This window comes from Prinia subflava, chromosome 2 (genome assembly GCF_021018805.1).
Source record: "Prinia subflava isolate CZ2003 ecotype Zambia chromosome 2, Cam_Psub_1.2, whole genome shotgun sequence".
Lineage (NCBI taxonomy): Eukaryota > Metazoa > Chordata > Aves > Passeriformes > Cisticolidae > Prinia > Prinia subflava.
Window position 1 is genome coordinate 7,180,223 of NC_086248.1, and position 27,685 is coordinate 7,207,907.

At 43.1% G+C, this 27,685-nt stretch overlaps 2 protein-coding genes across 6 annotated transcripts in view; one reads left to right on the top strand and one right to left on the bottom strand.

Annotated features, from left to right (window-relative positions):
- Positions 1-522: 522 nt before the first annotated feature.
- On the bottom strand, positions 523-18,632 carry UBXN2A (UBX domain protein 2A). Of its 4 annotated transcripts, none has more exons than XM_063424250.1 (7): positions 18,534-18,632; positions 14,755-14,808; positions 13,197-13,332; positions 11,292-11,401; positions 9,581-9,721; positions 4,654-4,818; positions 523-1,852 (listed from the first exon to the last, which is right to left on the bottom strand). In XM_063424250.1, exons 2-7 carry the CDS (start codon positions 14,793-14,795, stop codon positions 1,564-1,566), a joined length of 882 nt encoding a protein of 293 aa, XP_063280320.1. In that variant the 5' UTR covers positions 14,796-14,808; positions 18,534-18,632; the 3' UTR covers positions 523-1,563. The 4 variants fall into 4 exon arrangements, with proteins under 4 accessions (XP_063280320.1, XP_063280332.1, XP_063280327.1 ...); XM_063424262.1 differs by having other exon boundaries at positions 14,755-14,812; positions 18,534-18,605; XM_063424257.1 differs by having other exon boundaries at positions 14,755-14,812; positions 18,138-18,552.
- Positions 18,633-26,487: 7,855 nt separating this feature from the next.
- ATAD2B (ATPase family AAA domain containing 2B) overlaps positions 26,488-27,685 on the top strand; it is a 77,021-nt gene continuing 75,823 nt past the window's right edge. For both annotated transcript variants that reach the window (XM_063424270.1, XM_063424274.1), the window contains exon 1: positions 26,488-26,757. In XM_063424270.1, coding sequence (XP_063280340.1) covers positions 26,602-26,757 — 156 coding nt within the window. In that variant the 5' untranslated portion in view covers positions 26,488-26,601. The remainder of the gene's footprint in view (positions 26,758-27,685) is intronic.

The window sequence follows — 27,685 nt, forward strand, 5'->3', positions numbered from 1 at the left end:
TCAGTTTTACTAATGGATTTGTTTCCACATTCATTTTTGTTTTTCATACAGGAGTCAGTGCTAGAGTGAAGAAAATTTAATTGTTCTGCTTGCTACATAAACCTGAATGGCACAGCAGCACGGGAAGTTTATAGCACTGGAAAGCATTTAAAGGCATAGTTTCCAGAGATTTGCTTCCTGAGGGCACTGAATAGATATTTGCCCAGTTAACTTTCACTTTGACCACCATGAGAGATGCTGAAGCAAACCAGTTTTATATCCCTGGGAATGAACGACAGCACATCCCTAGTCTGAAGTCTCACTCCTTTTTAGAATACAAGTTGCTCCAATTAAGAAATTTTCTATTTAGAACAAAACCAGGAAAACCCAAACCCATCTTTCATTTAACCACACAAAAGTACAACCCCAACAACCATCCTTTGGTACAGAGGAGTCAGGACTCACTGAAGATCCTGGGATGTGTTTTACCTGGAAATTTTAGTTCCATTCACAAACCCACATGCTTAGTAAACACAGTACAAATTATTAAGTCTTTATGTTATTTTCTCTTTTAGCAAAACATGGAATAGTTGGTTACAAACTTTATGCCTCAAGTACATGAATAGCAAAATAAAAGATTTGGATGGAAATGGAGCAAAGTGGAGAGAAAAACTTCAGTTTTCAAGTAAAGATTTTCAACATCTTTGAAACTTGACCACATGCAATTAGTGTCTCCATCAGCTGGGCAGTTCAGGACAGAGGCAGATAAATAGTACAAAAACAACTGTGTCCCTCTAAACTGCTACTCCTGCCTTTTGGTGACAGCCAAAAACGCTGAAGTTTCTGTGTGACAAAGCTACAAGTGGGTCCCTGTGCTAATGAGCTAGGTAGTTTAACATCACCTGATCAGCAAGACACCCGTAGCAGCCCAAAAGAAGCAAAAACCACTTCAACCATTGATAAGAACAATTCCTTCAGAGCTTACTTTGAGGCACTTCATATGCACTAGGCACCAGACTACCTCATTTGTATCTTCTCACACATGCTTCTACCACCATGTGAACACTTGACAAAACATTATTACACTGCAGATCTTGTGATAAAAGTTACATCCTGAAGATTTTCAAGTTAAGAGTTCAAATGTGAGCTTGCCTGCAGTATTGGTTGTCAGAGTTACTGTGAGAAGAACGCAAACTGCAGCAGTTTACACTACAATGTAAGTGAAATGTTTCACTTTAGTCCAAAGTGCAAAAATAAATATTATTTTTCCTTAAAAGGTGCTATCAGTAGTTAAGTCTCAGAGAACTGTTCCACCTAGACCCACTTATTAAATAACTAAGGAGCTTTTTACCTAAGGAAATGCTAAGGATGATCTGCTGTACAGTTGCCTCTGCTACATTATACAGCTAGGCTCTGACCACCCAATTTAGCTGAAAATACCTCTATTATAGCAGACAACAGCACAGCACCCATTCTGCTCTCTAAGAGCACAGTGCATGAGGATGTGAGGGCATCCACATATTGCTGGTTACATTTTTGGTTTTGCCTAGTTCACCCTGCAGGTAATTTTTGGTCAGTTAAAAGCTAATTTGATCTTGTACTATTGATAGATTTTTTTTGCTCATTCTTGAGTTGTCCATTAGGTGTAGCAGCAGATTTGTAGTCACTGTCAGGTGCTTTTATCACCAAGAGTCTAAATGGTTCAGTTGTTTTCCGAAGTCTCTGAACAACAACAGCATTTTGTAACTTTGCTTCCTCAAGGGTGAGCGTCTCATCCCGCAGCTCTCGGAAAGGCAGGGAGGTGGTCAGCGTGAAGGGAATGCTTCCCTCAGATCCTTGATACTTTGTTATGAAGTCTCTGACATGGCTGATTCTGAGAAGAGAGTGAGAAAACTTGGCATTAGAGTTTCAGCACTGCAATCCCCACACACAGCCACCACGGGACAGGAATGGAAAACCACTTCATGGAATGCCTGACAGCACAGAACTGCAGCAATAGAGATCAGGGGGTGTTCTGAAATGCCTGACCCACCTGGGAGGCAAGGACCAAGGTCTGCATGCTCTGAGAGTACTCCCAAGAGGACAAGGATGAATATCTTATTCTGAGCACTCAAATGCACCACTGTGGTTCAGATGGTAGTTACACAAACCTAGCATTTCTTAACCAGCTGGTGGAGCTCTTACCTGAGGGTTCTGTAGCCAAGAGCTAGAATAAAGACGCCTCCAGTGTGTGGTTCATGTAGTGGAACCATAATAAAAATAAAGAAAAAGGGTTTGCAAAAACTATTTGGACAGCTGATACATTGACTAGATCTAAGTGTAGCCCCATCCTCCCAAAGCAGGGGCACAGTGAATTTATTATAGATTCAATCTGTCTGTGAAGAGCCTTGCAACTACTGAGCAAGACAGAAGCTTTGCTGTGGAAGAATGAGGATCGACTAATTTAATTAGAAAATGAAGACGAGAAGATACATCTGTATTAATAAAATTAACACAGTGTCAATGTCCATTCCCTGATACTGAGGCCAACTGGCAGACTGGCTGCTGGCAAATTCCTAAATTCATCCCTCCTCTCCCCCATGCACAGGGTCTCCCAGGAGCTTTACTGTTTCCTGAGAATGGCCCAGGACCTGGGCTAACATCCAAACCATGGATGGCTAGGATTGACTGAGGAAGGGCTGGCTGGCTCGGGGCGATGCCATCCTAACAGTTCAGCAGCACAAATGCCCCAGAATTCCCATGCCTTAGCCCCACTCACCAGGACAGACACAGGCAGCAGAACAGAAACCAATTTCTGTGCACGCAGGCCTCAACACAGAGACACTGCTTGGTCTTGTAAGCCAAGAGCCTGAAAAACCTCAAGGAGGACTAAATTTTTGGTTGGACATTTACAGGTGTCTACATCCATTATATCCAATTTCACTGGGTTCCAAGAGCAACTCAATTACCCACCAGCTCCCTGCTTCAGGGTGAACAGCTCCCTTTGCAGGCTCCAGACCTGATGCTCCAGGGTCACTCAAATGTAGTAAGTGCTGAAGAGGGGACACAGCTCAATCCAGGACACAGCTCTGTGTGCTGTTCCTACAGCTCTGCTCTCCTAGTTGCTGCACTCTCATGTCTCAATTCCCCACGCTGCAACACTACAATGCTTCCTGTGCTTCTGCTCCAATCTTTCACCAGTAATCAACCCATATCTAAGGCAGCAGTTACTGGGGCACCTACACAGTCTACCTGCAAAAAGCTAAAAGTCATCAATTTACCCAGACCCTGGGTAATATGCTACACTATGTGCTACATGCTATTCATCTATACCTTAGTTAACAAATAGCTGAGTGTCCTGTGCATTGAAAGGAGTGCTGTGTATGCAATAAGGATCTCTCTATCCTATCTCTAAAAGGATTTCTCCCTAGCGTTTATCAGTTTATACACAAGTACTGTGTACAGCCCAAACGTGCTGGTCTTGTGGCGAGAGGCTATGTTATGATAGAATATTTATTGCACAGTACTTCAAAAAGAGCATTACACCAGTAAAGTTGTTGTTCTGCTTATCTCAGATGTTTTTTTCCTCTCAAAAGCACTTAGCAGCTGTTCAAACTGCTATTTACTATGAAGACAAAAAGCTTCTAAATATACTTAAGTGTGTGGGACCCGGAATAATTGAGATATGAAGCCCTTCAATGAAGTATTTATAATTAAAATAGCAATTTACCCTTCGGCAATACATCACAACAGTGTTTCAGTTCATATCTCAGGCCACTAACAGTAATAAATTAGTACAAGTCAAAGAAAACACTACAGTCATTAACCTTCAACAGCTGAGCTTTCCTTCTGAACAGCCACAGACACACAGAGTTTATCTTGACAGCAGCCTGGGTTGTATTAAATCTGTGATACGTTTAAACTGCTTCACAGAGAAGCACAGGCAACATATCCTTTCCACATGACATGACTGTATAGTACTGCAGTAAGTTCTCAAATCTGGATTTGAGAAAGGTCTCTAAAGACAGTAGCTCTACAATTCAATGGTAAAGTGTTAATCCCACTTTCTCAAAGCTCTTGCATACATGTGCCACACTGACATCTTCTGACATTATCCTCATTTCTAAGCCTCTTTGGGAACCAGACATTTTATTAATTAAGAATTAAACATACTGTATGCATTTTATTCTGCCCATGTTGACACACAGGGGATGAACTCCCTGCCCAGTGCACTGACTCCAGCCCACCCCAGAGGTTTCTCTGGCTCAACTCTATATCCCTTTTTCCAGCTCCCACCTGTGGTGCTGCCAGTGCCCAATGACCAGCAGGCTTTTTACTAAGCCATTTGTTCCAGATGTAATTGTTTTGTGAAAGATTTATCATGTTAAAAGCTATTTCTTCTAGTAATGAGCAATATGTGCACCTTAACTTTCTCTAACCTACAAAGAACTACAGTTTCCTCAGATTTTTCTTTACACTCAGTTATGAGCTGACTTTTAGCAGTTCACACTTCTCTTACACTCTTGTCAGCTAAAAGATTTCTCAAAATTTCCAAGGTTTTCCAAATATAACTGAAAAGCAGTCCAATGCTGAGTGAACTAAAGAGGTAGGTTAGTCATAGACATTAAAGAATTAAATGTACAGGCATTAAGACAAATAATTCAGATGCAAATAGACACAACAAATAAATCTTACCTGTGAGAAACGTTGAATTTCTGAATTATCCTTTCCCCATCAGCTAACCAGATCTGGACACTGGTGACAGGCTCCAAATCATTCAAGGGCACTAAAGGCAGGTGTCTCTTGTCATCAGGCCCTGGATGATCATCTCTCACTTTGGAGATTACCTTTGGAGTAGCACTGAAAAGAAAAGCCACATGAGGTTATGGCTTCTGTGCACACATGCAAGCTCAAACTTCCCTCCAGGCCTCTCCTCTGGAGCTTTCTCTCCAGAAAAGCTTTTCTTTCTTTTTATTTTAACAAATACAGGAACACTGACACAAATATCACCTTTTTTTCTTTCTTCCCTATTTTTTTTCCTACATGTATGCCATTATTTTCTCTTAACGACTAAAACATGTTGAAGAAGTTCAGTTTGCTTGTGTTTAACATTTTTATGAGATGGAATGGAACTTTAAATATCAGAGGATTAAATATGAATATACAAGAGACAAAACTGTCTGAAGATCCTTCATGCATTTTTGTACTCTAATCACATAGGTGAAACTTTAAGGGGGTTGCGTATTGAATTTGCATACTCAAAGTTAATTTTCAGTGTAATGTGATTACAGTAATTCAATTTAACTGAATGTTGTTAGCTTGATTTAGACTCTAGCATCATCTATCTCAGCTTAGAAGAATTACTCATCTATCAGAAAAATTGACTTAATGTGAAAAATCCAAACTGATGCAGACAGCAGCTGGATTTTTTTTTTCCTAAGGCATTTTCAACAGCTAACCCAACCACAGGGACAAAGACTCATAAAATGACTTGACAGAATACATGGACCTCAGCCCAAGTGCACGGTCTTAAAAAACAAACAATAAAAAAACTGCTGGCAAAAGTTTTTATTCTGAAGAAGTGTCTAGAGCTTAGTGCTTCTTTCATGACTAAGCTTGTTCAGCATGTAGAGTTTAAGTCCTCACTGGGCCTGATCCAATGGGCACAGTCTCAGCTCCTGTGAGTATAACCAGATGTTTGCTTGCAGAACAATAACAGTGATTTAAGGAGTTACCATCTCTCCTCTGAGCTCAGCTGTGGTCACAGACTACATAAGCATTACATGGCAGTTTGCAGAAAAGCTCCCTTTGCACAGAAAATTGGTGAGTTACAGTTTCTTCAGTGAGAATAGGTAAGTGATGTCCATAGAGTAACAGTCTTAATTATACTGCACACCTGCTTTGCAGACAAACCTCATTTTTATGTTCTTATGTCTGTATTAGTTTATTCATAAGGCAGAAAAGTCACAGCTAATCTATTATTAGCTAATGACTTAATATGTTCAGGCTAATAAAGCTGGAGTCTTAAGTACAAGTTTAGTCAGAAGATCAAAAACTTTTATTGCCCATTTAAGTGCTGCCCTAATTTCCAGTATATCAGCCAGTACAGGCACTTCTTTATATTTTCCACAGAAACTCAGCAAAAAGAATGAGAATCAAGAAATCTCATTTCCAGGTGAGCAGTAACAGATGTTCACTGTGACTGGAGACAGATGAGAGGTACAGAATTTTGTATTGCAAAATTGTTTTGCATTACACAGAAATTAGCTGGGGCACAAGGACTTGGCACCAACAAATTACAAGAGGTACACCTGTAAAATATTCTGGCACAGGTGATGTATTTGCACTCACCTGCCTCACTGTCTCATAAACAGCTTCTGTTTATGCTTGACCTCAATACAAAATAAAGCTTAATTGCCCTCCAGGTCAAGTATAAAAGCTTGAGTACCAGCAAGATAATGTTAAACAGTTTTGCAAGCAGAACAAAAAAACAAAGTTCACGTCATACTTCAGCCCAGCAATGCCCAGCTCTTGCTGTCTCCTGTTTCAGCTGCTGGTTCAGACACTGCAGAACTCGTGAGGGTGAGCTGCCTCCAGGACAGCAGAGGCTGCAGAGGTGCTCAGCCGTGGTGTCTGGCTCAGGCTGGGCTATCCTGGTCACAGCTCACACAACTGTCCTGCATGGACACAGATTTTGGTGTCATTCCCAAATCAGCTTCTCTCACAGTCACATCTCCATACGCAGCAGGCACTGGAGGTGATTCTCTCAATAAAAGTGTGTGTGAGACTGAAGCCAACACATTAAGAGAAGCTATTAGAGAAAGTTAGAACATCTGTATTCACCAAGACTTAAAGCACTTCTATATGTAAAAACTTTTCTCTTGCAGAACTGACAGATAAAGCCATCTAGTGGTAGGAGCTTTGACTAAAGACAAAATCCAAGAATCTAAGTCTTACTAGCCTGAGATCGAAGCATTTAACTCCTTTTAAGGCTTGTTCCTTTTATAAGCTTATCAACAGAAGATGTAAACTAGAGATTGAAGAGACATAAGAGCCTCCTGTCAATTTTCTGACAAAATGCCCAGCAGTCAGGTATCCTGCCTTACCCTGACTGATGGCTGAGCAGCTTGACACACAATGCTTTACCCTAATGAGGTTACAGAGCAAGCTCGTTTTGCTACAAGGGATTTTAGTCAATAGTTTAATTAACACATTTCTGAGGCTGTCTCAAAGATGCATAGATTAGCTCAATAGAAAAGTGAGGTTGTAAATCTAGTCATAATCCCAAACTATGAAATTCAGCTGGACAGTAACAGATAAAACAGAGTATACCCAGTAGTTATACAGGTTCATAAAGTACATTGAAAAAATTTGGTATGTCTTACTTATTTCTCCTGTAGAACAAAAAGGCAGAGGATCAAGATTGTCTGAACTGTATCAACATATTTGTTATTTCTAGATTCTCCAACAAAAGTCTTGAGAACTAGTCAACAGACCAATTCATAATGGTTCATCCATTACAAAATCCCTCCACTTGGGAACACTGACAAAGTATACAGTATTAATTTTAGAAGTTTATTTGCTAAAGAGACGTTTAGCTAGGCTATAAGCTGAACTAAACTCTTCAGTCATTTGTATCTCTCATTTCTGACTAATCACACAAATGCAATTGTGGAAAAGGAGTTCTATAGCTTAAAACTTGTTCCGGGTCTCAGCTGCTCTGTTGCTGCCCACAAAGCTTTTCTGCTGCAAGTGTGGTATTCATGCAATGGACATTTATTAACAGCAGGAAGTGAGCACTACTGTATGGAATAGGAGCACTTATAGCTCATGTTTCCAACATGAGCAAACATTTCCAACATTGGCAAAAATATTTACTTGTATTTAAAGAAAAGGTTTTGATAGTATGGCACAGAATAGACAAGCAAGAGTAGGAAAAAATAAAAAAAGCTGAGCAAATTGTAGAATGGCTCAGTGTACAAGACCAGTCAACCAAAATTCACAGATTAGCATGTTTCTGAAACCTAACTTGCCTACTGGGAAGCGCGATCATTACTTGCTGTAAGCATGGCAGAGCACAACAAGTGACTGAACAACCTGGCATTTAGCACTGGTTAGCAGCACTGAAGACCTTTTTGGTTTTGTTATGAACAGCTCTACTTGTAGATAAAATAAGGTTAAGTTCTTGACCCCTGTTTGCTCAGGATTTCCGTGCCACCAAACTCAATCTGCAGCATCTCAACCATCTCTCAAGGGAAGGTTTTCCCCACTGTATCTACTCAAGCATGGAGCAAGTGAATGGACTGTACTATGAAAACAGATTAAACTCATAAAAGAGATACTTGCTTCTCTAAATCAGCCTGGAACCACTCACCCTTCCACCTCGATCAGTGTTTTGCTCTGCACATTACCTTCTTCCCTTGCCTTTGCTGCTCCTGCCCAGGTCAGGCTTTCCCCCAGCACAAGCTCTGGGCCTCAGCAGCCAAACCCTTCCCACTTCATTGAAACAAGCTGCTCAGCTAAGGCTGCAGCACAGCTCAGGAGCCCCAGCCTGCAGGTCCCTCAGCAGTGCCACCCGTGATACCCAGTGTAGGCTCCTGGTCACTGAACGTGTCCTGTCCCCTAGGCCAAAGCCTGCTTTTATAGGCACACAGATCTTGCATGACAGGGATATGTCAAGCAGATAATGTGGCTGGAGTAAGCAAAAGTCACAGGGAACAAATAAATGAACTCCTGGCCCGTCGCTCTACAACAGCCTTCCAAAATACAGGAATTGTTTGGTTGTAAATCAAGTCCAGTTTTAGCATTGGCATGAGTGGCTGACACTCTCCAACTACAAGAGTGATGGATCACTGTAGAATTCTAAAATGCCTTACTGCAATACATGCATGACTAATTACTGAACAATTTTAAGAGAATGCAAAATAACCTCTTCCTTCTTCAGTTCTCTTTATGGGATTGTCATACCCCACCCTCTTCTCAAATTATTGCTTACACAGCTTAAAAAGAGATTCTTTTCTCTAAAATCACACTCTTCTGAGTGACAGCATTTCAGCTGGAAACAGTTCTGCTAATATTGAGACCTTGAACAAAGAAAGCCAAGAGCTTTCTGGCTGTATTAACACAGCAACACATCCAGTGGATTGTGGGAGCCAATTATCCCTCAAACTTCATGGAGAGACACCAAGATGCCTGCAGGATGGAGCACTCACACTGTCAGCAGATGCTGCAGGAGAGCAGCTTTTTCAGCCAGTGGAAGACATGGTGGTGGTTGTGGGGCACCTAGAAGCAGCCTGCCAGGGTCTGCAGGAAAGGATGATGCTCCTTATGGTGGACAGAAATTCCAATGAGAGGCATTCAGATTGGAGATAAGGAAAAAAATTCTTTCCCATAAGGACAGTCCAGCACTCAAAAAGGCTGCACAGCCTCTGCTCTTATGGGATTTCAAGTACCAATTGGATAAAAGCCTGAGTAACCTTGTCTGCCCTCACATATGACCTCGCTTTGAGCAGGAGCTTAGATTAGAAAACTCCAGAGATTGCTTCCCACCTGAATTTTGATCCTTAACCATAGGTATAGTTCCCTTCAGCTACTCAGTCATAGATCACATCAGCCTACTCACCTTCCTAACCTGTAACCATGTCCAGAAAAGGGATGAAACATCGGCTTTTTCGACGACAAATACACCTTATCTTTTTTATCTTCCACTTTCACTTCTACCTCCTCCTTATCAAAGACTTTTTGCAGCTCAAAAGGCAGTTCCCTTAAGAAAAAAAAAAAAGTAGTCAAAAAAAGCACTATACTTTTTTATATACTGTTTTCAGCACATAAAATAGACCAATTATTAATACTTGTTGAACATTTGGCCTTTCAAAGATGATGCTTTTAGAAAACAACTTCACAAGTATTTACTAGGACTTAGGTTAAGTGCATGGCATACAAATAACTTCAAGTTCCTGAACTGTGAATTAACTAGAAAGTATATAATAAAAAAACCCTATTATGCAAGTTGTTGAATGATGTTCAAATTTACTCAGCAGTTACCACTCTAAACACATAATGTGTAGGAGATTCAGTGTTGCCATACACTGCTGCAAAAGGTTCAATTATTTTATCCCCATAGTAAAACAAAAAGAAAAAGGCTTTTAAAGGGGAAGAACTGAGTTTAGACACAACGTATTTAACGACAAACACAGATCTCAGCTTCTAAAAATTATATCACCACTCATAGCTCCACTCTTTAGTGCAGTAACATCACCTTGGTAATGCTTTAATTGCATGAAGCAGAGCACAACAATGCCTTTATCTCTGAGCTCTGATGCAGACAGTACAATTTTGGGTGGTAGGGCTCAGCTGGCACAGGGGCTGTGCTAAATGCTTCTCTACCATCAGTGATTATGCAGAAACCATCTCATAATTACCATTTTCACAGGCGAACAGTGGAGTAAAAGTGGCAAACTTTTGATGAATGCACACAAAGGGCTTTAAACAGTGCAGTTAATTGCTATTACAACTAACAGGTGACAGCCATACAGGAGAAATAGTGTAAAATTAGTATTTTTGATGGCCTAGCAAAATATGAAAAAGAGAAATATAATGACTTAGTGATTTCATATGCTTGATAAGGAGGTATTAAATTAAATTATCCATAAAATTATATTCTCCTCTTCATTTGTATGGGGTGGGAAAACAGATTACAAATTAAAGGCTCAAAGTAACACTGGTTAGTATGGTCAAACTCCTTTTCTAAAGCAACAACTGCAAACAACAGCAGAAATCAGGACAGCACATTAACTTTTAATACAGGCAAAAATGTAAGATGGCTATTAACACAGGAGTTTATGTAAGATTGTTACATATACACAACACCAAGTTTGTACTTGGAAAAATGTCAGAAATTTAGGACTGATCAGAGTTGCTTGATCCTACATAGAACATCTGTGCCCATTTAAGGCTTTTCATCAACAAAAAGAAAACAAAGACCATAAAACCAGAAATGCTCAATCCCTTGTGCATTGAGTTCGTTAGTCAAAATACCATTTGATCTGTAGCTCTTATTGGGCACTGATTTATTCTTTATTTCATTGTGCACCTGCTGTGCCCCCTGCCAACACTGGCTTTTATCTATTCATCAGCAACTGTACAACTACTGCCACTGAGAGCTGTGTTAAACCTGTTGATGTTCCAGCAGCCATTAGCACTGCAGGAGCGAGACCAGAGCTCCTACAGGGACACTGCAGTGCACCAAAGCCACGGAAAAAAATTAGAGCATAAGCTAAGTGCTACCCAAGGCACATTAACTCAGGTTGGTTAAGAACACAAAACTCGCTTACCCCTTTTTAATGGACTCCAAAAACTGCTGGTTTGCAACACCAGTGTAGCTCCGCAGTTCGCTGTCATTTACTGTAAACCCATTTTTCCAAAGTTTAATGATTACGTCAACCTACAGAGTAAGAACAATTCTCATTATAACACTGATGAAGTAGAAGCTTGGTATACCCACATACCCTGTGATTATAAATCATCCACTACACGGACTAAAAATACTGAGAGCGGGCTCACTGTAATCTGCCTTGGCCCCATGCCAACAGGCACAGCAACTGCAAGGGGTAAGTGACATTTCTAAGTCTCTTGTGTCAATCAGGGTTAGAAACAAACCTTCCCCCAATCATTTTGGCTTCCTAAGTCAAGAACACGCCTTTAATTGAGCAAAGGGAAAAAAAAAAAAAAAGAGCTGGACTATCCCAGGCAGCTGCAGTTCTTCAAGAGCTAATTTGAGAGCATACATGCCTGGTGTTGGAACACCGACTGCCAGAATAGTCCAGCTGGGGATTTATTTGGGTAAAGCCTTGTTCTGATCATTCAGGAGGATTTTCTCAAAGTAAAGGCGTTGAGATGATGCATGCAGAAGCCTTTCACTCAGGAAATGAAGCAAGTATCAGAAAATTTACTTTCAGGCAGTCATACATTTATGTTACCCTGGAATTCCTGGGTGTATTCAGCACCTTGCTGGTTGGGGGAATGAAAAAGTAAATTCAGTAATTCTTTAACTTTGGCAGAAATCATCCACTACTCCAACTTGTGACCTTTGCAATGTTTACTGAAATCTTTCCAACTGTAAGATGGATATTTGGATTGTGTTTTCATATTAATGCATCATGCCATTTAAGGAAGCATTTGGTTATCGAGGTCTGACCCCTGTAATAACATTGTCTCGACAGATACTTGGCCACAGATGAGGCCACAAATGCAGAATTCACCTCAGCTGAAAATTAGTTTAAATGAGGCTGATAAGTTGGGGGGTTTTGCTTTTTTTTTTTCAGTTTGACTTGTAAGGTGATTGCTACAAAAAAACCCCAAAAAACCAGCACATGCAAACTGCTGAACATTATTCCTTGTCTTTCATTGGGTAATCTGTCAAAAGAAATAGACAGCACTCAACAACATTAGATTCCAACAAAACCTCTTGTGTCTCATGGCTAAAGTGCATATGGAAAGAGTTCTTATTATGTGGAGATTCCTCTACAGTGAGCCAGTATGCAAATTTAACATGAACTAATTATTCCACACCGACTTCCCATTTAAGCATTGACACAACTAATGCCATGAAACACTATTTCAGGACTGCAATTTAAGATATTGCTCCTGACATTTCATTTCTTCCAGGGTCAGTTAAGGATCCATGAACATAATTTCTAACAATGCCCACTCCAAATTTCTTCTTGTCATCTTTGTTCTAAATAACCTTTTTCCCTCCTCTTACCAGTCTTTGATGAGTAACAGAAAAACACGAAAAGGACAGAACCACTGAGATACAAACCCACACTGAACATCCCACTACAACCATAATTATATGAATAAGACCAAATGAAAAATATTTGGGCTATGCCTCTGCATAAAAAGGCTGCAGCTCCTTAAATAACTTCTTATGTAACAGTACTTGTCATTCCTTGAGCTCCTGCTCACCTCACTCTCCTCACTATTAAAGCAGAAGTGCATTAGCCAATGCCAGCATCAGTTCTAGAATGACTCTAAATCGACCTAAAGCAGTAAAAGCCAAAAGCCCAGCAGCAAAGGCCTGGCTGACTGGGAGATGGGAGGTTGTTCCTCTCTGAATTCTGTGTGCATTTTTTTACTGATGTACTGTAAAGGACTGCTGGACTTCTGGTATCTGTTTTCCAGAATACTTCTGGAGTGCTGTTATAACAAACATGAGTATTTTTTTCTTCACTGCCTACCTGGTTCTTGACTGTAGTTGGGGGCACACACATAGCACCAACCTTCTGGGCTTCTTCAAACAGGTTATCTACAAAGTAGTCACAGTTTTGTTCTGCACCGTTCAAAATCTGATCATCGGTTCCTGATTTACACACCCTGCAGAACAAAGAAGCAAAAAAGACTCCTCAGAGGATGCATTAGCAGACAAGTAGGTACCTCAGAAGCTCAGTACCAAGAAGTACAGAAGGCACACTGCCCTGCACCCAGCTTACTCAGTTTACTGAGTAAAAAACATCAGGTCAACTTTGCATTGTGCCTTTTATGTAAGCTTCTTACCCATCTCTAACTGCTACTATTTGCACTTCAAAAGCACAAGCTAAAGAACATCATCAGAAAAGATGAACCAGCCTATGCAAACCTTCTAAACTTGGTATCAGAGCAAGGAATGCAAGTTAGATGATTCATACTTCTAACCATCATGCACCTAGCTGCACACCAAAGAAGGGGTTTCCTTAAAGCAATTCCATGATACAAGCTTGGGTTCCTTTGCCACAAGTTTTATAAAATGTAAGAAAACTGCCCTAGAATTTACTCCTCCACCCCAATTTGAACCTCCCCATTCCTAGCACCATTCTGGAACCACCATTACTGTACTGGAAAGTGCATTAGGGAAAGTCAAGTGACTCCACACCACTGGAGCAGACTGAAGAAATACAACAGAGGCCTTCAACACTGTGGAGACTGCCAGGGTATTAAAAAAGATGCATCAACCACATCTTTTTATAGAACATTGTATATGTGACAGCTGTTTCTGTTAGATTTTCACCAATCAAAATGCAGAAATATGCAACCTGAATGATTATCTCAGTATAGGTTCTTTGTATAATAAGAAGATTATGCAGCTTTTTGTAAACATTGCAGGAATTACTCCTACGGGAGATTCAGAAAAGTCTATTTTAAGCAATTCAGAAAACAAAACCCACAGCTCTTGGAAAAAAATATCCAATTTTACATAAACTCTGCATTGAATCCAAGAGCAGCAATACTTACTGGAATGGTAATTAGATATATTTGCATAAAATGGAATTGTTCGCAGTGCACCTATGCAACACTAAGAATCCCTGGAGATTAACATCTTTAACAAAAGAAAACCTCAACAACTTTAAAAAAGAAATTTCAAAAGTATGCCGTCCCTATTTTAGTTTTCTAATAGAACAAAAGAAACTTGAAGCATTAATGCCGGTATTCAATATGCTTTACCTCAGAAACAGAACTGGAAAAGCAAATACCTCCATATCAGATGCAGAGCTGCACAGTGAGTTAGCAGTTTGAAAGGCTGCCTTGCTATTTTAAATGAAAAATATTTACACAGCTTCTTGCATCTAGGAAATATTTCAAGTATATGAAAAATCTTTCAGCAAAACAATAGTATTTTTTTGAAACTTCCTGTATATGTGGAGCAGATAAATACAGTAAAAACATTGTATTTTTGAATTTAACATAAAGTTTGTAAAGTAATGACAGGACACAAACAGCAGTGGGAAAGGAAGACAAAAAATGGGGACAACTGGCACCTACCATTCTTTCTTTACAGTTTTGATATTGTCCATGTCTTTCATTCTGGTGCTTCCCCTAATTGCAAAAAGAAAATGGTTTAAAACCAAACCAAACCAAAATGCCTGTCACACTTTGCCTCCTTTTGTAGCTGAAACATTCTTTATATCTTTTCCTGTGTTGATAATACATTTAACCAGAAACCTCAACCTCCCCCCCACCAAGTCTCCAGATGGTTCTTTGTTTTCCTGCAGTTTCTAATTTAATGACACATGAACCACACATCTGTTCCAGACGTTCAGGAGCAAGGTTACTTTTTCACAAATGTACAAAATACATTTCACAATAACAACAGCGTGATGTGAAAATACATGCCCCTACTTCTGTAAAGGGAGGAAAAAATATCACATTCCTTTCCTGAGTGGCATGGTTTAAACTTCCCTGATTTCACACAGCATTATGAGGTGCTTGCAGAAAAACTGCACTGCCACTGCAGGCATTTGAGTGACCTTCACCTTAACTGTGCATTACTTCAAGGGGCAAGAGTTGTCAGGTTGCCCTTCCTACCTTACCTCAAGACATTGTTGCAGCAACTCAGAAATTGTGAATTATTATTTCTGGCCTACTGTCAGCTGGCATGAAAATCCTGGATTTGTAAGTACTAAATATGATACAGGATTAGTCTGCTGAGTCAAAAGAAGTGAAGAATCCCACACTGATCTCATTACAGTCACTTTTGACTGCTCTGAAAAAAGTCACAGAAAGTCACTAAAAGCCAGAAACACCCCAAAAAACCCTTAAAATAAAATCACTCTAAAATTGGAAAAACCCACAAGAAAACTGAAATTTTAAGTTGCAACTGTGTTCAGAGAGTTATCCCTGGTTACACAGATGACAGACTGTTCCTGGCAGGTTCAGGACTATGTTATGACATTGTGTGTGGCTTTCAGAGAGCATCAAACTCAGCAGTGACAGTCATCACACTCCTGAACAAAGGAGTATGCACAGCATCACTAACATGAATTTGAAGTGATTTTAAGATCTAATTTAACAAGATGTGGAGTTTAGGGGAAAACAACACTCACTGCAGCACTAATCAAAAAAACCCATCACATGAAGTAGTAATTCACATTACTAGGGACTTTAATGCTGGTATTCTTTCAACTTGACAGTTAAAATCCATGTGAGATGCATCCAGCAGAAAAACATATAAGCCTCAAAAAAAACCCCTACAATGGTCAACCTTAAATTTAACTGGTGCTGTTATGCATTAAGTCAAAACACATTTTGCACACCTTTGACATGTCACATAAGGTATAGTCTTTTTTTTCCCCACAAATGTTCTGCCAAAGCCCTACATCTATCAGGCAAGCCTGTGCTGGTATTATATGCAGATCTCTTTGATGCTTTTGGAACTCAGTACTGCACTTGGGAAAAAAAAGACCTCTCAGTATCAAGTGAGCAGAGTGAAACTGGAAGGTTTAAAAAATGTAGTTGCTTCAAACTTCTCTCAAATTCAGTTTTAACACACTCTGGCATGTAGGGTTTTTTTTTTTTGTGTTTAGCCCAAAGTAATTCTTTGTGGTTTGTGTTAATGTGCTTATCTTCTAATCTCTCACTCCAGTAGGCTACTCCCCAAAGCAACAAGAGCCACCTCCTGCCATCTGCTTTTGTTGATCCTCTGTGACTTGTCATCAGAGCTGTTAAAAAGAAACAGACACAATGAAGCAGCTCTTCAAATTAGCTCTTTGGCTACATTAGGCTGGCCTCAAATGTGCATGAGCAGTATTCAAAACTGGTCAGCTGTGAAAGCTGCTGTTCCTTCTAAAGTACAACAGCAATAACACTGTGGAGAAATGTTTGTGGTAATCTCTCTAGGTGAAGAATCATCCTATACAGCATATTGATGTTTATGATGGCCAAAAGCCATTAGGACACAGTGATCAGAACGCACTGCAAGCACTCGAGCTCAGCAAGTCAACCCAGGCAGCACAAACCACCTCCTCTCACCAACTTCTGACAGACACCCCTAGCTGCTGTTTAAAATGTTAAGGATTTGGGTACGTAATTTTTGCGTCAGTGGTAAAAAGTACCTCAGAACTCAACTACCACCTCCAGAAACTAAATATAAAACATGGGAAGAGGCTGCAAATGTCAGCAGCCCACCACAGCTACATCTATTAACTGGGGTTAGGATACTCCTGGCATTCCCATACAGCCCCAGGGGCTTCCCAGCTCCACGGAGATGGCCACTGACTCAGCAGCAGCCCTTCATACCAGAGCTTCTAAAAGGCAGCCCTCAACAGGCATATTTGTTTTGGCAAATAATCTTATGGTCAATACTTTTGAGTCCACACTTCCAGTTATTTTAACACAAGAAAAACAAAACCAAAACTATCTGTGAGGCTTTCCTTGCTGTGAAGGGCAGAAATACCCACAGAAGCACATGCATCCCCCTCCCCTGAAAGTCTGCTAACCCCTAACTTTGGAAGAACAAACTCTCCAGTTGAGAGCTGCTCACAGCCCAGCACAGTCTGCCCCCTGCACAGCACAGAAATTACAGCTGAAAACTGCACTGTACCCTGCCACAGAGAGACAGGAGGACACAGAGAACTGGCAAATACAAATTAGTAGCAAGATGAGCCTCAGACTTAATGGCCTGAACGTGACTGATGTGCTCAGGTACAAACCACAGCATTCATGCTTCCTCTCCAGCTGGCAAAAGGAGCTGCGCACTTGGAAAGAAACCTGTCCCCAACCTTAATGCCCAGGTGTTAGAAAGATAAATTAGAAAGATAAAGTAGAATTGCCTGATTAACATTTAGGACTTGATATGCTTCAGCGATCTCAGACCTAAGGGGAGGTTAACAAAGCTTGGCAAGAAGGATGTACCACTGACGGTGGACACAAAGAATGAACACTTTACAGGTCATAAGTACATCGGGCAGAACTTCCATGATAAGGAAGAAACTAATAAAACCATCTCAGCAACTGTGCTGAAATCACTTCCAAGTGGGTAAAAGGTAATTCCGGCAGGGCAAAATCATGACCAGCAACTCACAGACCACCAACTCAAGAAAACCACGTACCTAAAAGGAAAGACAGAGCACGCAAACTACTTAGCATAAAAAGGGAATAATTTAACCAATAAAAGACAGAATACTCATTATTAAGAGAACTATGTAAACTTGTAGCCAGTTAACATTAATGTCTATGTTTGCTAACACGTATAAATAGTGAGAAGTTTTGATAGTCGTCGGCTTTGTGGATTTACCACCCAGCTCTTTTTTCTGCTCAGAACTGCAAACAAATCAAGTACCTTGTCTCTGTGTGTGGATTAGCCTCATGCACAGCAAGTCAAAGAACCTATTTTGGGACAACCCTGCGGCTGCGACACCTGAACTCACCCGCACCCCGAGAGCCAGGCCGGGCACACGCTCCGCGCCTCCCGCCGCTGCCAAACCCGCCGAGCGCGGCCCCCGCCCCGGCGGCCGGCCAGGAGGTATTTTTAGGCGATGAGGCAATACCGCGGGACCGACGCGGAGGCGGAACGTCCCCCCGGGAGGGGCCAGGTCGGGCCCCCCGAGCGTCCCTTCTGCAGCGGGACGCGGCCGATTCGGAGCGGGGCGAAGCCGCAGGGCGGAGGCAGCGGGGAGGCTCAACCCGCCCGCCCCAGGGACGGCCGCGGGCGAAGTCCGAGCGCCGGCAGGAGCCGAGGAAGCGCCGGCTCTGCGGAACGCGCTGCCTGTGCCCGGCCTGTCCCCGCAGCGAACTCGGCCGGCCCGTCCCCTGTGCGAACTCACCCGCCCGTCCCGCAGCGCCCAGCCCGCACCGGCCGCCCGCCCGCCGCGGAACTCCTCGGTGTCCCGCCCGGAGCGGCGCAGGCGCGGCGGCGCCGGGCGGGGCGGGCAGAGCGGGCAGAGCTCCGCCCCGGTACCGCGGGGGGGCCAGCGGTGTCCGCAAGGATCGGCACCTGCTGTGCGGAGAAACGCGGCTTCCCGTGGGGCCGCCCTGTCCTCTGGGTAGAGGCGAGGGCTGGGGTGCTTGTGGCTCGACACGGCCCCGCTTTACGAGCCGGACCCCCCGCGCCGCTGCGGCGGTGCTCGGGCAGGACCTGGCGCAGCACAACAGAGATAAACATCCCTGCCCGGCCTGAGACTGCGAAGGCAGCTCTGTCCCGACTGCGGAACAAAGGACACGGTCTGTGTGTCTGTCTGTCGAGCCGCGGCATGTACAACAGTGGGGAATGGTGCCTGTGTTTGGGCAGCCGCCCGGCCCCGCGCCCCCGGCGGGAGCAGCCGCACGCTGAGCCCTGTGCAGCGGGGATGGCTCATTGTGCGGCCAGCGCTAATTACGGGCGAGTGTTGACATACGTGAAAAGGAGCTCAGCCGAGGCCTCGCACCGAGGACAAAAGAGCGGCGCGGTGTCTGGGAAGCAGAGTTCCCGAGGGTGAATCAAATGGAAAATGGAACGGGATCTTCGGGGAGGGAGGAAGGATGGAGCCGAGTTCCCTGCTCTGTGCTTGGCCTTGGAGAAGCCGCTCTCTGCGGGACCCGTGGTGCTGCCAGGAGCTATCCAAGGCCAGCACAGCGGGGAAGCTGCCGTAGGAACACACACGGAGCAGAGTGAACGCATCTCTTGCACCTGCAGGCTGTTTAATAAGGGTTGGGGTTTTTCCTCCCAATAATTAGCGATGCACTGTAAAACATTTAGAATTAACCTAAACTGAACAGCCACAACTGTCTAATTCACGCTAATTAATGGGAAATCCTCTGCGAATTTACAAGTGCGATCAAAGGTAATTCTAAAAGCAGAGGTAATACTTCATTGAGTGTCGTCTTCACGTGGGACACGTTTCTGCAATCCCTTAATAGCAACAATTAAAAATCACATTGTTCAGAAATATTAAAATAAGATGCTTAGTCTCAAAGTTCAGTGATGGGTGAGTAACAAGTAAAATCTGACACTTGACAGCTATAATTTCTCTTTATAATGCACGTCACAATGCACTTGATCCTTTTGAAGGCAGTTTGGATTAATTGTTAAGTTTTAACTGGCTGGGATCTAATTAGAGCTCCTACTTATGAATCTTCAGGGAAGATAGTGAGAAATTTGCCTTTTGTTTTGGTTAAAATACATGGAGTCTTACATTTCAAAACAGATTGCTGAGATTCTATTCTCGCTGGTTTTGTTTAATGTTTAAAATACTTTGACATTTTCAAATAGAAGGTACTTGTTTGTTACAAGTGTTACTGATTCTATTAAAAAAGTTTTATAAATTTAGAACTTAAACCATATATATCATGACACTGTAGAAAAGTAAAGGAATTTACAAAACACTAAGCGAAAACATCAGAAAGTTGTATTGCAGTGCTGGACTGTTTTAAATTTTCTTTCAGTATTTTAGGTACAATATCTCCATTTCATTAAACACACAAGTTCATTAATATGCTTAACCCTTTCCTGGGGGCCCTTTAAGCAAGAATTTGACAGACCCAAGGGTAAGCATAGAAGGAGGTGAGGCTGGACTTACCTGGTGTTATGGGGCAGGCATCCTGGCTGCAATCACTTATTGATTTAGAAGATTTAGGTCTATTACTGGAAATCGGAGTACAGCTGGAGACATGCTGACCTAAAACAATAGGAATCAGTGTCCTTGTGAATTCAATGTTTTTTTAAAAGGTCTTCTAAGTAGTGCTGTCCTCCCTCAGGAGTCAAAATGTTGACAAAGCACAGAAGTAACAAAAATCTTAAAGATCTGCAACTCTTGTATAATGTAAAAAATATTTTCTTTAAAGCTGGAAATTTTCAAGTTAGAGTGTTGTTACAATCAAGACATCACGAAAATCCTTTTAGACTCCGTGCATTTCATACAGCTTTTTTGCTGGCAGTACACTGGATGAACAGAAGCAAATGGTCCTTTTCTTACCGTGTGGTGAATAGAAGCAAACAGCCCAGACTGTGTCTGCTGAAAAACCTCTAACAGGGTATTCAGGAGATGAATACAACCATCTCATGCCCCTTTGTCAGGAGAGATCAGATGCACTGGCGTGGAAGATAGTGACAAGTCCCGAACTTGTTTTATAATGTAGGAGTGAATCTCAGTGTTTACAAAGTAAAGCAGGGTTTATCTGTCACCGCCAGTCCTGTCAAGGTCACAGGAGAACCAGCACACACAGGGCATCTAAAAACAAGCAGAAATTTAATTTTGAAGAGATATTTTTAAACCTTATGTTTAACAAGGTTAGCCTATTCCAGAGGACACTGTCAGCTACCTATAATTAAACATCAGCCGTATTGATTGACCTTAACTTGAGAGAGGAACTGTTGCCTGAAGCCTTTTGTGTGTGCACACAGAGCAGGAACACACTGTGAGGGAACTGGGACTGCAAAATAAATAGGAGAGCATGATCTGGTTATCCTGTAAATGGCAATTCCACTAAGACAGCAGCTCCTCTGCTTGGGATGAATGGTACTTGAAGGAATGTTAAACCTTCTAGGCTACCACACAAAGGGGAGTAGCTCAAGGAACCAATGTTCCTAGAAGTCAGCTGTGCACTGGAAAAGCAAGTTGTTGTTTTATGGGTGAATCAGCATTCGTGATGAGGGTATTATTGCCATGCATTGAAAGGAGTATCCATATGTTGCTGGACTCTTGGACTGTAAATACACAAGAAATTTGAATATAGCTTCAATTTTAAAATTAGTGTGAAATGCATAAGCGCATGGAAAATTCAAGGAAGCCTGAGCAACTGTTTGTACCAGATAACACACATTTGGAAATAATGTATCGTGAATTCTCAAATACACTTTTAAGTGAAACTACAATGATGACATGGTAGTGTATTTTATGAGCTCGTTCTTGGACCTGTAACAAAAAACCACAGTTTGAAAGCTAAGATTGTGTGTGAGGACTGGGGAGATTTATGAACCAATAATGTTTTTGATGGACTTGCCATGTGATCCTAATCAAGCCATTATGCATTTGTATGGTGCTGAGGCTTATCTGCACATGTGTTCATAAATGCCTATTTTTATTGTGAGCATTTTAGGACAGAGTCTGGTTTTTACTACAAAGCTATACATCACCCAGCATAGTAACAGGCTGGCGGTGCTACTTTCGTATGATTAATGATCATAAGCACCAAAGTGAGATGATTTGCCACTTTTGTCCAAGATGGAAGTAATTTACAGCCTGAATGATAGTGAAAAACAGACCCTGCAGATGCCTGGTTGCAATATCATCAGCCTGTGGGTTTCACACAATTATTATTATTACAAAAACTGTCTACTGTGACCTTAGCTCAACAGGAAAAATGTTATGGAAGCTAATGGCCAGGTGGGAAGATAATTTTGAAATATTAGGAGGTAAGTTTTACCACTCCCTTCTAATGTTATCTAAGAAACCTACTCTCTGATCTCGCTTCGAGTTGCACTGATGTTATCTAGTGTGGAAAACAATCTTCAGAAAGGTGTGCTGATAATGGCACTGGACATTAACTATTTAATTTGAAATCATAACTATTATCCTTTTTTAAATGACAATGGTAGTCTTCAAATAATAAGCCTTCTTTAATAACATAACAAAATGCCTACAATGTGGAGGGATTGTATCATGCTCTGTGTTCCAGTTCAAGGTAGTACCAATCTTGATTACTGGACGCAGCTTGTTTGAAGTTTGCAAACTTATATCCCATGGATTTACCTTCATAATGGACAGTTCTCAAAGGAGTAACCATGCAATCTTAATTTCCTAACATCCCCCTCAGAAAAAGGCTTAGGGTGTGTTTACAAAAGCAAGATCTCTTGTGAATCTTTTTTTATTTCAAGATTCAACTGAAACCAGGAGGAGCTGACAGCATGATTGAGAGGTGCACATATGAGCTTATAAATAGAGGCCTGAAAAGATGATTTGATTTCCATTCTTTGGAATGTTACTGCTATTCAGAGATATTGCAAAGTAATCTCTGATAAACTGCCTATGATTGAAGCAAATGGTGACTCACTGAACAGAGCCCTCTGGTCCTTACTAGGAAGAAACTCTCTGCAGAAGTTCTGAATAAGGGATGAAGGACTTTTGTTATAATTCCTGATTTCCTGGTAAATTAGGGACATGTGACAACAAAATCTTCCATCTCTGAATATTTCTTGTGTCATTAAATATCATTCATGTAGCAAACAAGGTTTTCCCTCCTGGGTAATTTTTTTAAGTCTTTTTACATCACGATGTCCCAATATGACTCCATTCCCCAACTCATTTAAAGGAAAGAGACTCTTTTGCTCAAGTCATTTTTCATATTTTTCCAATTTCCCAGTGGTGTACCTGCCTTGGCAGATGGTGTGGCTTCTTCTTAATACATTTTTCAGATACCTTAATCTCTTTTCTGAACAACTGGAGATAAAAGGACATTGAACACTGCTGTAAGCTTCAGCATTCATTATAAACTGGTTCTATTTGAAATATGGTCCTTCCCAATGGCATTTATTTGTAGAAGCATTTAGACATCTGTCTGTAAGACCAAACTACAAGACAAACTACTTGAAACTGAATGAGCTCTAAAATGACCTTTTTTTTAATGTAATACTCAGTGGAAGGCTTCAGTCCTTCCACTTTAGTCCTTCCACCTTCAGTCCTTCTCCCCTTAATTTTTTCATTGTCTCTCACTACTCAGAGTTCTTATTTTTCCCCTCAAGCATTTCCTGCATGTAGAGTGTCAAAGGGAGTCTAAATAGGTTTTTAGTGCTGTTTTGTCTTCATATGACACTGAACCAACAACAGATAGAAAAAATGGGAACAAGTAAATTCTTGGATTAGTGAAATTACTCTAAATCCCTTTCTACAGTAATTCATCTTTCATTGTAAAACCACATTTAAATCTCTAAGTATGTGTGATATAAAATATTAATCCTATGTTAACATGTTCTCTGCATTAAAAAAAAAATCCAGTCAAAGCTATCAAGCAAACCTTGTAACTTATGATTGATTTATTTTTATTGTCAGTACTAAAAATGGTGATGAGGCTGACATGGAAGCTATAAAGCCATGAGCTACTTGAATAACCAGCCACACCTTCTAAGAGGAACAAGACAACTAAGAAACCTGTAAATAAAACCATCTGTGAAAAAGAACACAGGGAGTAAACATCCAAAATGAAGCACATCTTTCCGTGTTTCCTACCATGCTAACATAATGAGAATGAAGCACTACAAATGTTCAAAGCAGAGATCAGGGATTTTTAACTACATCAATCTCTCCACAGTAGTCCCTCCGGCATCATAAAGAGTGTTCTCTTGATGGCTCACAGGAATGAGATCAGCACACACACACAAAAAAGAAAAAAAAAGGACACAACTGTGATATAAATATCTAGCAAATATAGAATAAATAGCTTTTGAGTTGGGGAAATTCTGTTGTTTCAAGCAGATCTGGACAGGCACCCAGGAAAACCAACTTGCTTGCATATTGACTACATTTATTTTACTTTTTAAAAGTCATCAGTGTTCATGAGAGGAGGAGTGCTGGTTTGAATCAGGCATGTTGCAAGCAGATGTTATGCAAGCTTCCCCAAACAGCCCTGCCAGTGACTGCAATCCTGAGTTATGACACTCACTGCAACTGCTGCAGCCTGGGCCTTTTCTGGCCCACTCATCTGTTGGTTTTCCCAAAATGGGGATATATTTGTGATGAGTACAAAAACTTGAAGATTAACATTCATTTCCAGACCAACAGAATTTGAAAACCATATCTGAGTTTCATGGCGTATCAGTACTACAGGACAGAAATGTTAAAGTACATTATTTGTCATTATATATATAATGTGACACTGTTAGTGAACATATCTCCTGGTGTTTGGTAAGGGGCAGTCTCTTGCAATTTCCTTCTATTCCTACTTTTGAAGGCTAAAAGGATGTGATTTCTAAATACCATTCACAAAACCCCTTGTAAGTTTTTTTAATTAAAATACTCCTTTAGCCTACAAGTGTATGAAATTACTACATCCCTTCATAACCTTTAAACAAATAAATGAAAAAACAAAAGATATAAACCCTCCTAAAACCAATCTCATGGAGCAGAACTACTCTACCTTTGAAAGACACTGGAGATGCTGGGACAGGAGATGAAGTACTGTTGCTAATACAGATTACAAGCTCTAAACAGAGAATGTCACATGAGACATTACTGTTCCTTCCCCTGAAATGCACTGTATTTTGGAGTATCTCATAAAACTAAAAATTTGCTGCTATTCACAGTAAGTTGTTTTTTTTTTTTTTTTGCTTAGATATTTTAAAAAAGATTTTCTTATTATATAGCCTGATGTCATTGTTGCATATTTTCTATTTTTAAGTACACATTCTTTACAGACTGTAATCTTGAAAAGAAAGATGTGGGAGTATGCAGGTAAAACAGAATAACAGTTTTTAAAATTTACTGTTCTTTACTAAAAGATTATTGCACTTTCCATCTTTAAACAATAAAAGTACTTTGAGAAAGCTTGCTTGAGCCTAACAGTCAGAACCACGTGCTCAGTAATTTCATGATACTATTCTTTTTGGTTAAAAAAGCAAGAAGCACTGAAATGACTTGCCCAGTAGTGCCAAACGAGTGTGAAATTTAAAAGGTTGAGACTTTGTCACCTACAACTGTATGCTTGTGTTCCTCAGCTACGTTTCTTTCACAAAGCGTTTGGTTTCGGGGCTTACGTGCAGGTTAAGTTCTGTATAGGGCAACAAGTGGCGAGAGAATGATTCTTACATAGGCGAGAAGGGATTGGGTTCGTGAATAGGATGAAGGATTATAGTTTGTGGATAATCTGAAAAGCATTTAGGCACCGGTGTAGGGTATTGGATTGTATTCTTCGCCCCTCTGACTGCATCTGTGGTAAGGAGGGAGGTGGGGAGAAAGGAGCTTCCCAAGGACCGAGCAAGGGACGTGAAGCGCAGGTTGAGCAAAACACAGGGAACGCTGCGCGATGGGAAAAGCAAGGGCGCACTCCCGCTAGCCTGGATATCAAGGGGATTTCTTAATAATGAGGCTCACCAGACTGTGAAAAGACTTTTCCACAGGAAATTATGGAGATCTCATCCTCGGGAGATCTGTTCGCCCAAGCTGTCCGGTCAGCTCCTGGCAAGAGCCTCCCTGGGCGGGCGGACCTGACAGCTGCAGCCCCCCAAGGACGGGCGGCTGAGCCCCTTCCCGGATGCCAGCGCTGCCCTTCACCCCCCACGGCCCCGGGCAGCCGCTCCCCTGCCCTTGAACTCCCCAGCCCTCGGCTCAACCCTCAGGGGGCGGCGGCGACGGCTCCCCCGCCCCAAAGGGGTCACGCCGGGCCAGGCCCGGCCGGCGGCTCTCCAGGCCGCGGCGAGGCCGTGTGGCTGTGTGGGCGCTCGGTCCCCGCCGCGGAGCCGGGGCCGGAGCTGGAGCCGGAGCCGCAGCAGCTCCCCGGAGACCCGCGGCCACCGCCGCCTCCCCCGGGCCGAGCCGGGCCGGGCCGGGCCCATAGAGCGCGCGGCGCCGGGATAGAACGGCGGCGCCGGGGCCGCAGCGCCCCCCGGCGGCGGCTGGCGGGGGCGGCGCGGAGCGAGCAGAGAAAGGGAGCAGAGACAGTAATGGCGGCCAGTTAAAGCCGGGCTGAGCCCGAGAGGCGGCGGCGACAGCGGCAGGAGGAGCCGGCGCGGCTCCGGCTGCGTCTCTGCCCGGCGGAGCGGCTTCCCCGGAGGGCTTTTCATCCTTCCTCCCTCCTCCCCCCTCTCCCCCTCTCCCTCCCCTTCCCCTCCCTGCCCGAGCCCCCGCCTGTCCGCCCTCCCTCCCTCCTCCCTCCGCGCCGGCGGCGGCGGCGGCGGCGCCCCCCGTGTCCCCCCTCGCCGGGGCCATGGTGAACACCAGGAAGAGCTCTCTGCGCCCCCTGGGCAAAGCGGCGGCCGCGGCGGCCGGGGCCGGCAGCCATTTCATCTCGTCCCGCACCCGCTCTTCTAAGAGGGGCACCAAGGCAGATGCGGCCGGGCTGGAGGAGGCGGCGGCAGCGCGGGTGAGGACCGGGGAGTCCACGGGGGACCGGAGGGAGGGAGGGAGGCGGCGAGGCCGGGGAATCGCTGAGGACAGCACCGCTGGTGCCGGGGGCAGGGGGGGGCCGCGGGCACGGGAGCCGGCGGGGGGCGGGTGCCGAGACGGCTGTCGGAGGGACGGTAGGGCCGGCGGGCAGCCCGCGGCGAGGAGGCACCGCGGAGCCGACAGGGACGCGGGGGGCGGCTGCGGAGAGCCGCAGTCCCTGTGGGGCCAGCGCCGGGGCGGCGGAGGCCGCTGACAGGGGCGGGGGCGGCGGGGACACGGGCGGCGGAGCGGCCGCGGTGCCGGTGCCCGGCGGGGTCGGCGGCGGGCGGGGGTCCGGCGGGGTCCGGCGGCGCGGGGCTCCCCCTGCGGCCGCGCCCGGCGCTGCCGCCGCCAGACAAAAGTTGGGAGCTGCGCCCGCAGCAACTTCGCAATAAACCTCGGCCCGGGTTTGATTTGTGTGTGTGTGTATGCGTGTGTGCTTTTTTTTTTTTTTTTTTCCCCTTTTCCCTAAATGACCTCGATTCGGCTGGCGGCTGCGACGGGAGGAAGCTGGTGTTCGGCAAAGCCCCCTGCCCCGTTTTTGTGGCAGGGAGGGTGTGATTTTTGTCGTCAAGTTTAAGTTGAATGCTTTCGCAGCCGAACTCTCTGTGGTGGCTTTGGTTAGACGGGCTGACTGCAAGTGAAATTCCACAGCCCGATCCGGAGAATTAACATTCGGTAAATTCTAACTGGAAGAAAGAATTCAGGAGTCTCCTTTCTTCCTTGTCTCTAAACAGCCCTGTCGACAAAACCTGCAATTTTTGTTTCTAATTGTCGAAGAATCTCAGAATCTCAGGTTGCCAAAGACCTCTGAGGTCTTCGAGTCCGATCTGTGACCGATCAGCCCCTTGTCACGGACCATGGCA

What these genes read in the sequence shown, in the direction of transcription:
- UBXN2A (XM_063424250.1), bottom strand. Translation starts at nt 14,795, where the DNA reads ATGAAAGACATGGACAATATCAAAACTGTAAAGAAAGAATG. An exon ending in AAAACTGTAAAGAAAGAATG is followed by an intron (nt 13,333 to 14,754) that starts GTAGGTGCCAGT and finishes TTTGTTCTGCAG; the next exon opens with GGTGTGTAAATCAGGAACCG. An exon ending in AAATTCAACGTTTCTCACAG is followed by an intron (nt 1,853 to 4,653) that starts GTAAGATTTATT and finishes CTCTCTTCTCAG; the next exon opens with AATCAGCCATGTCAGAGACT.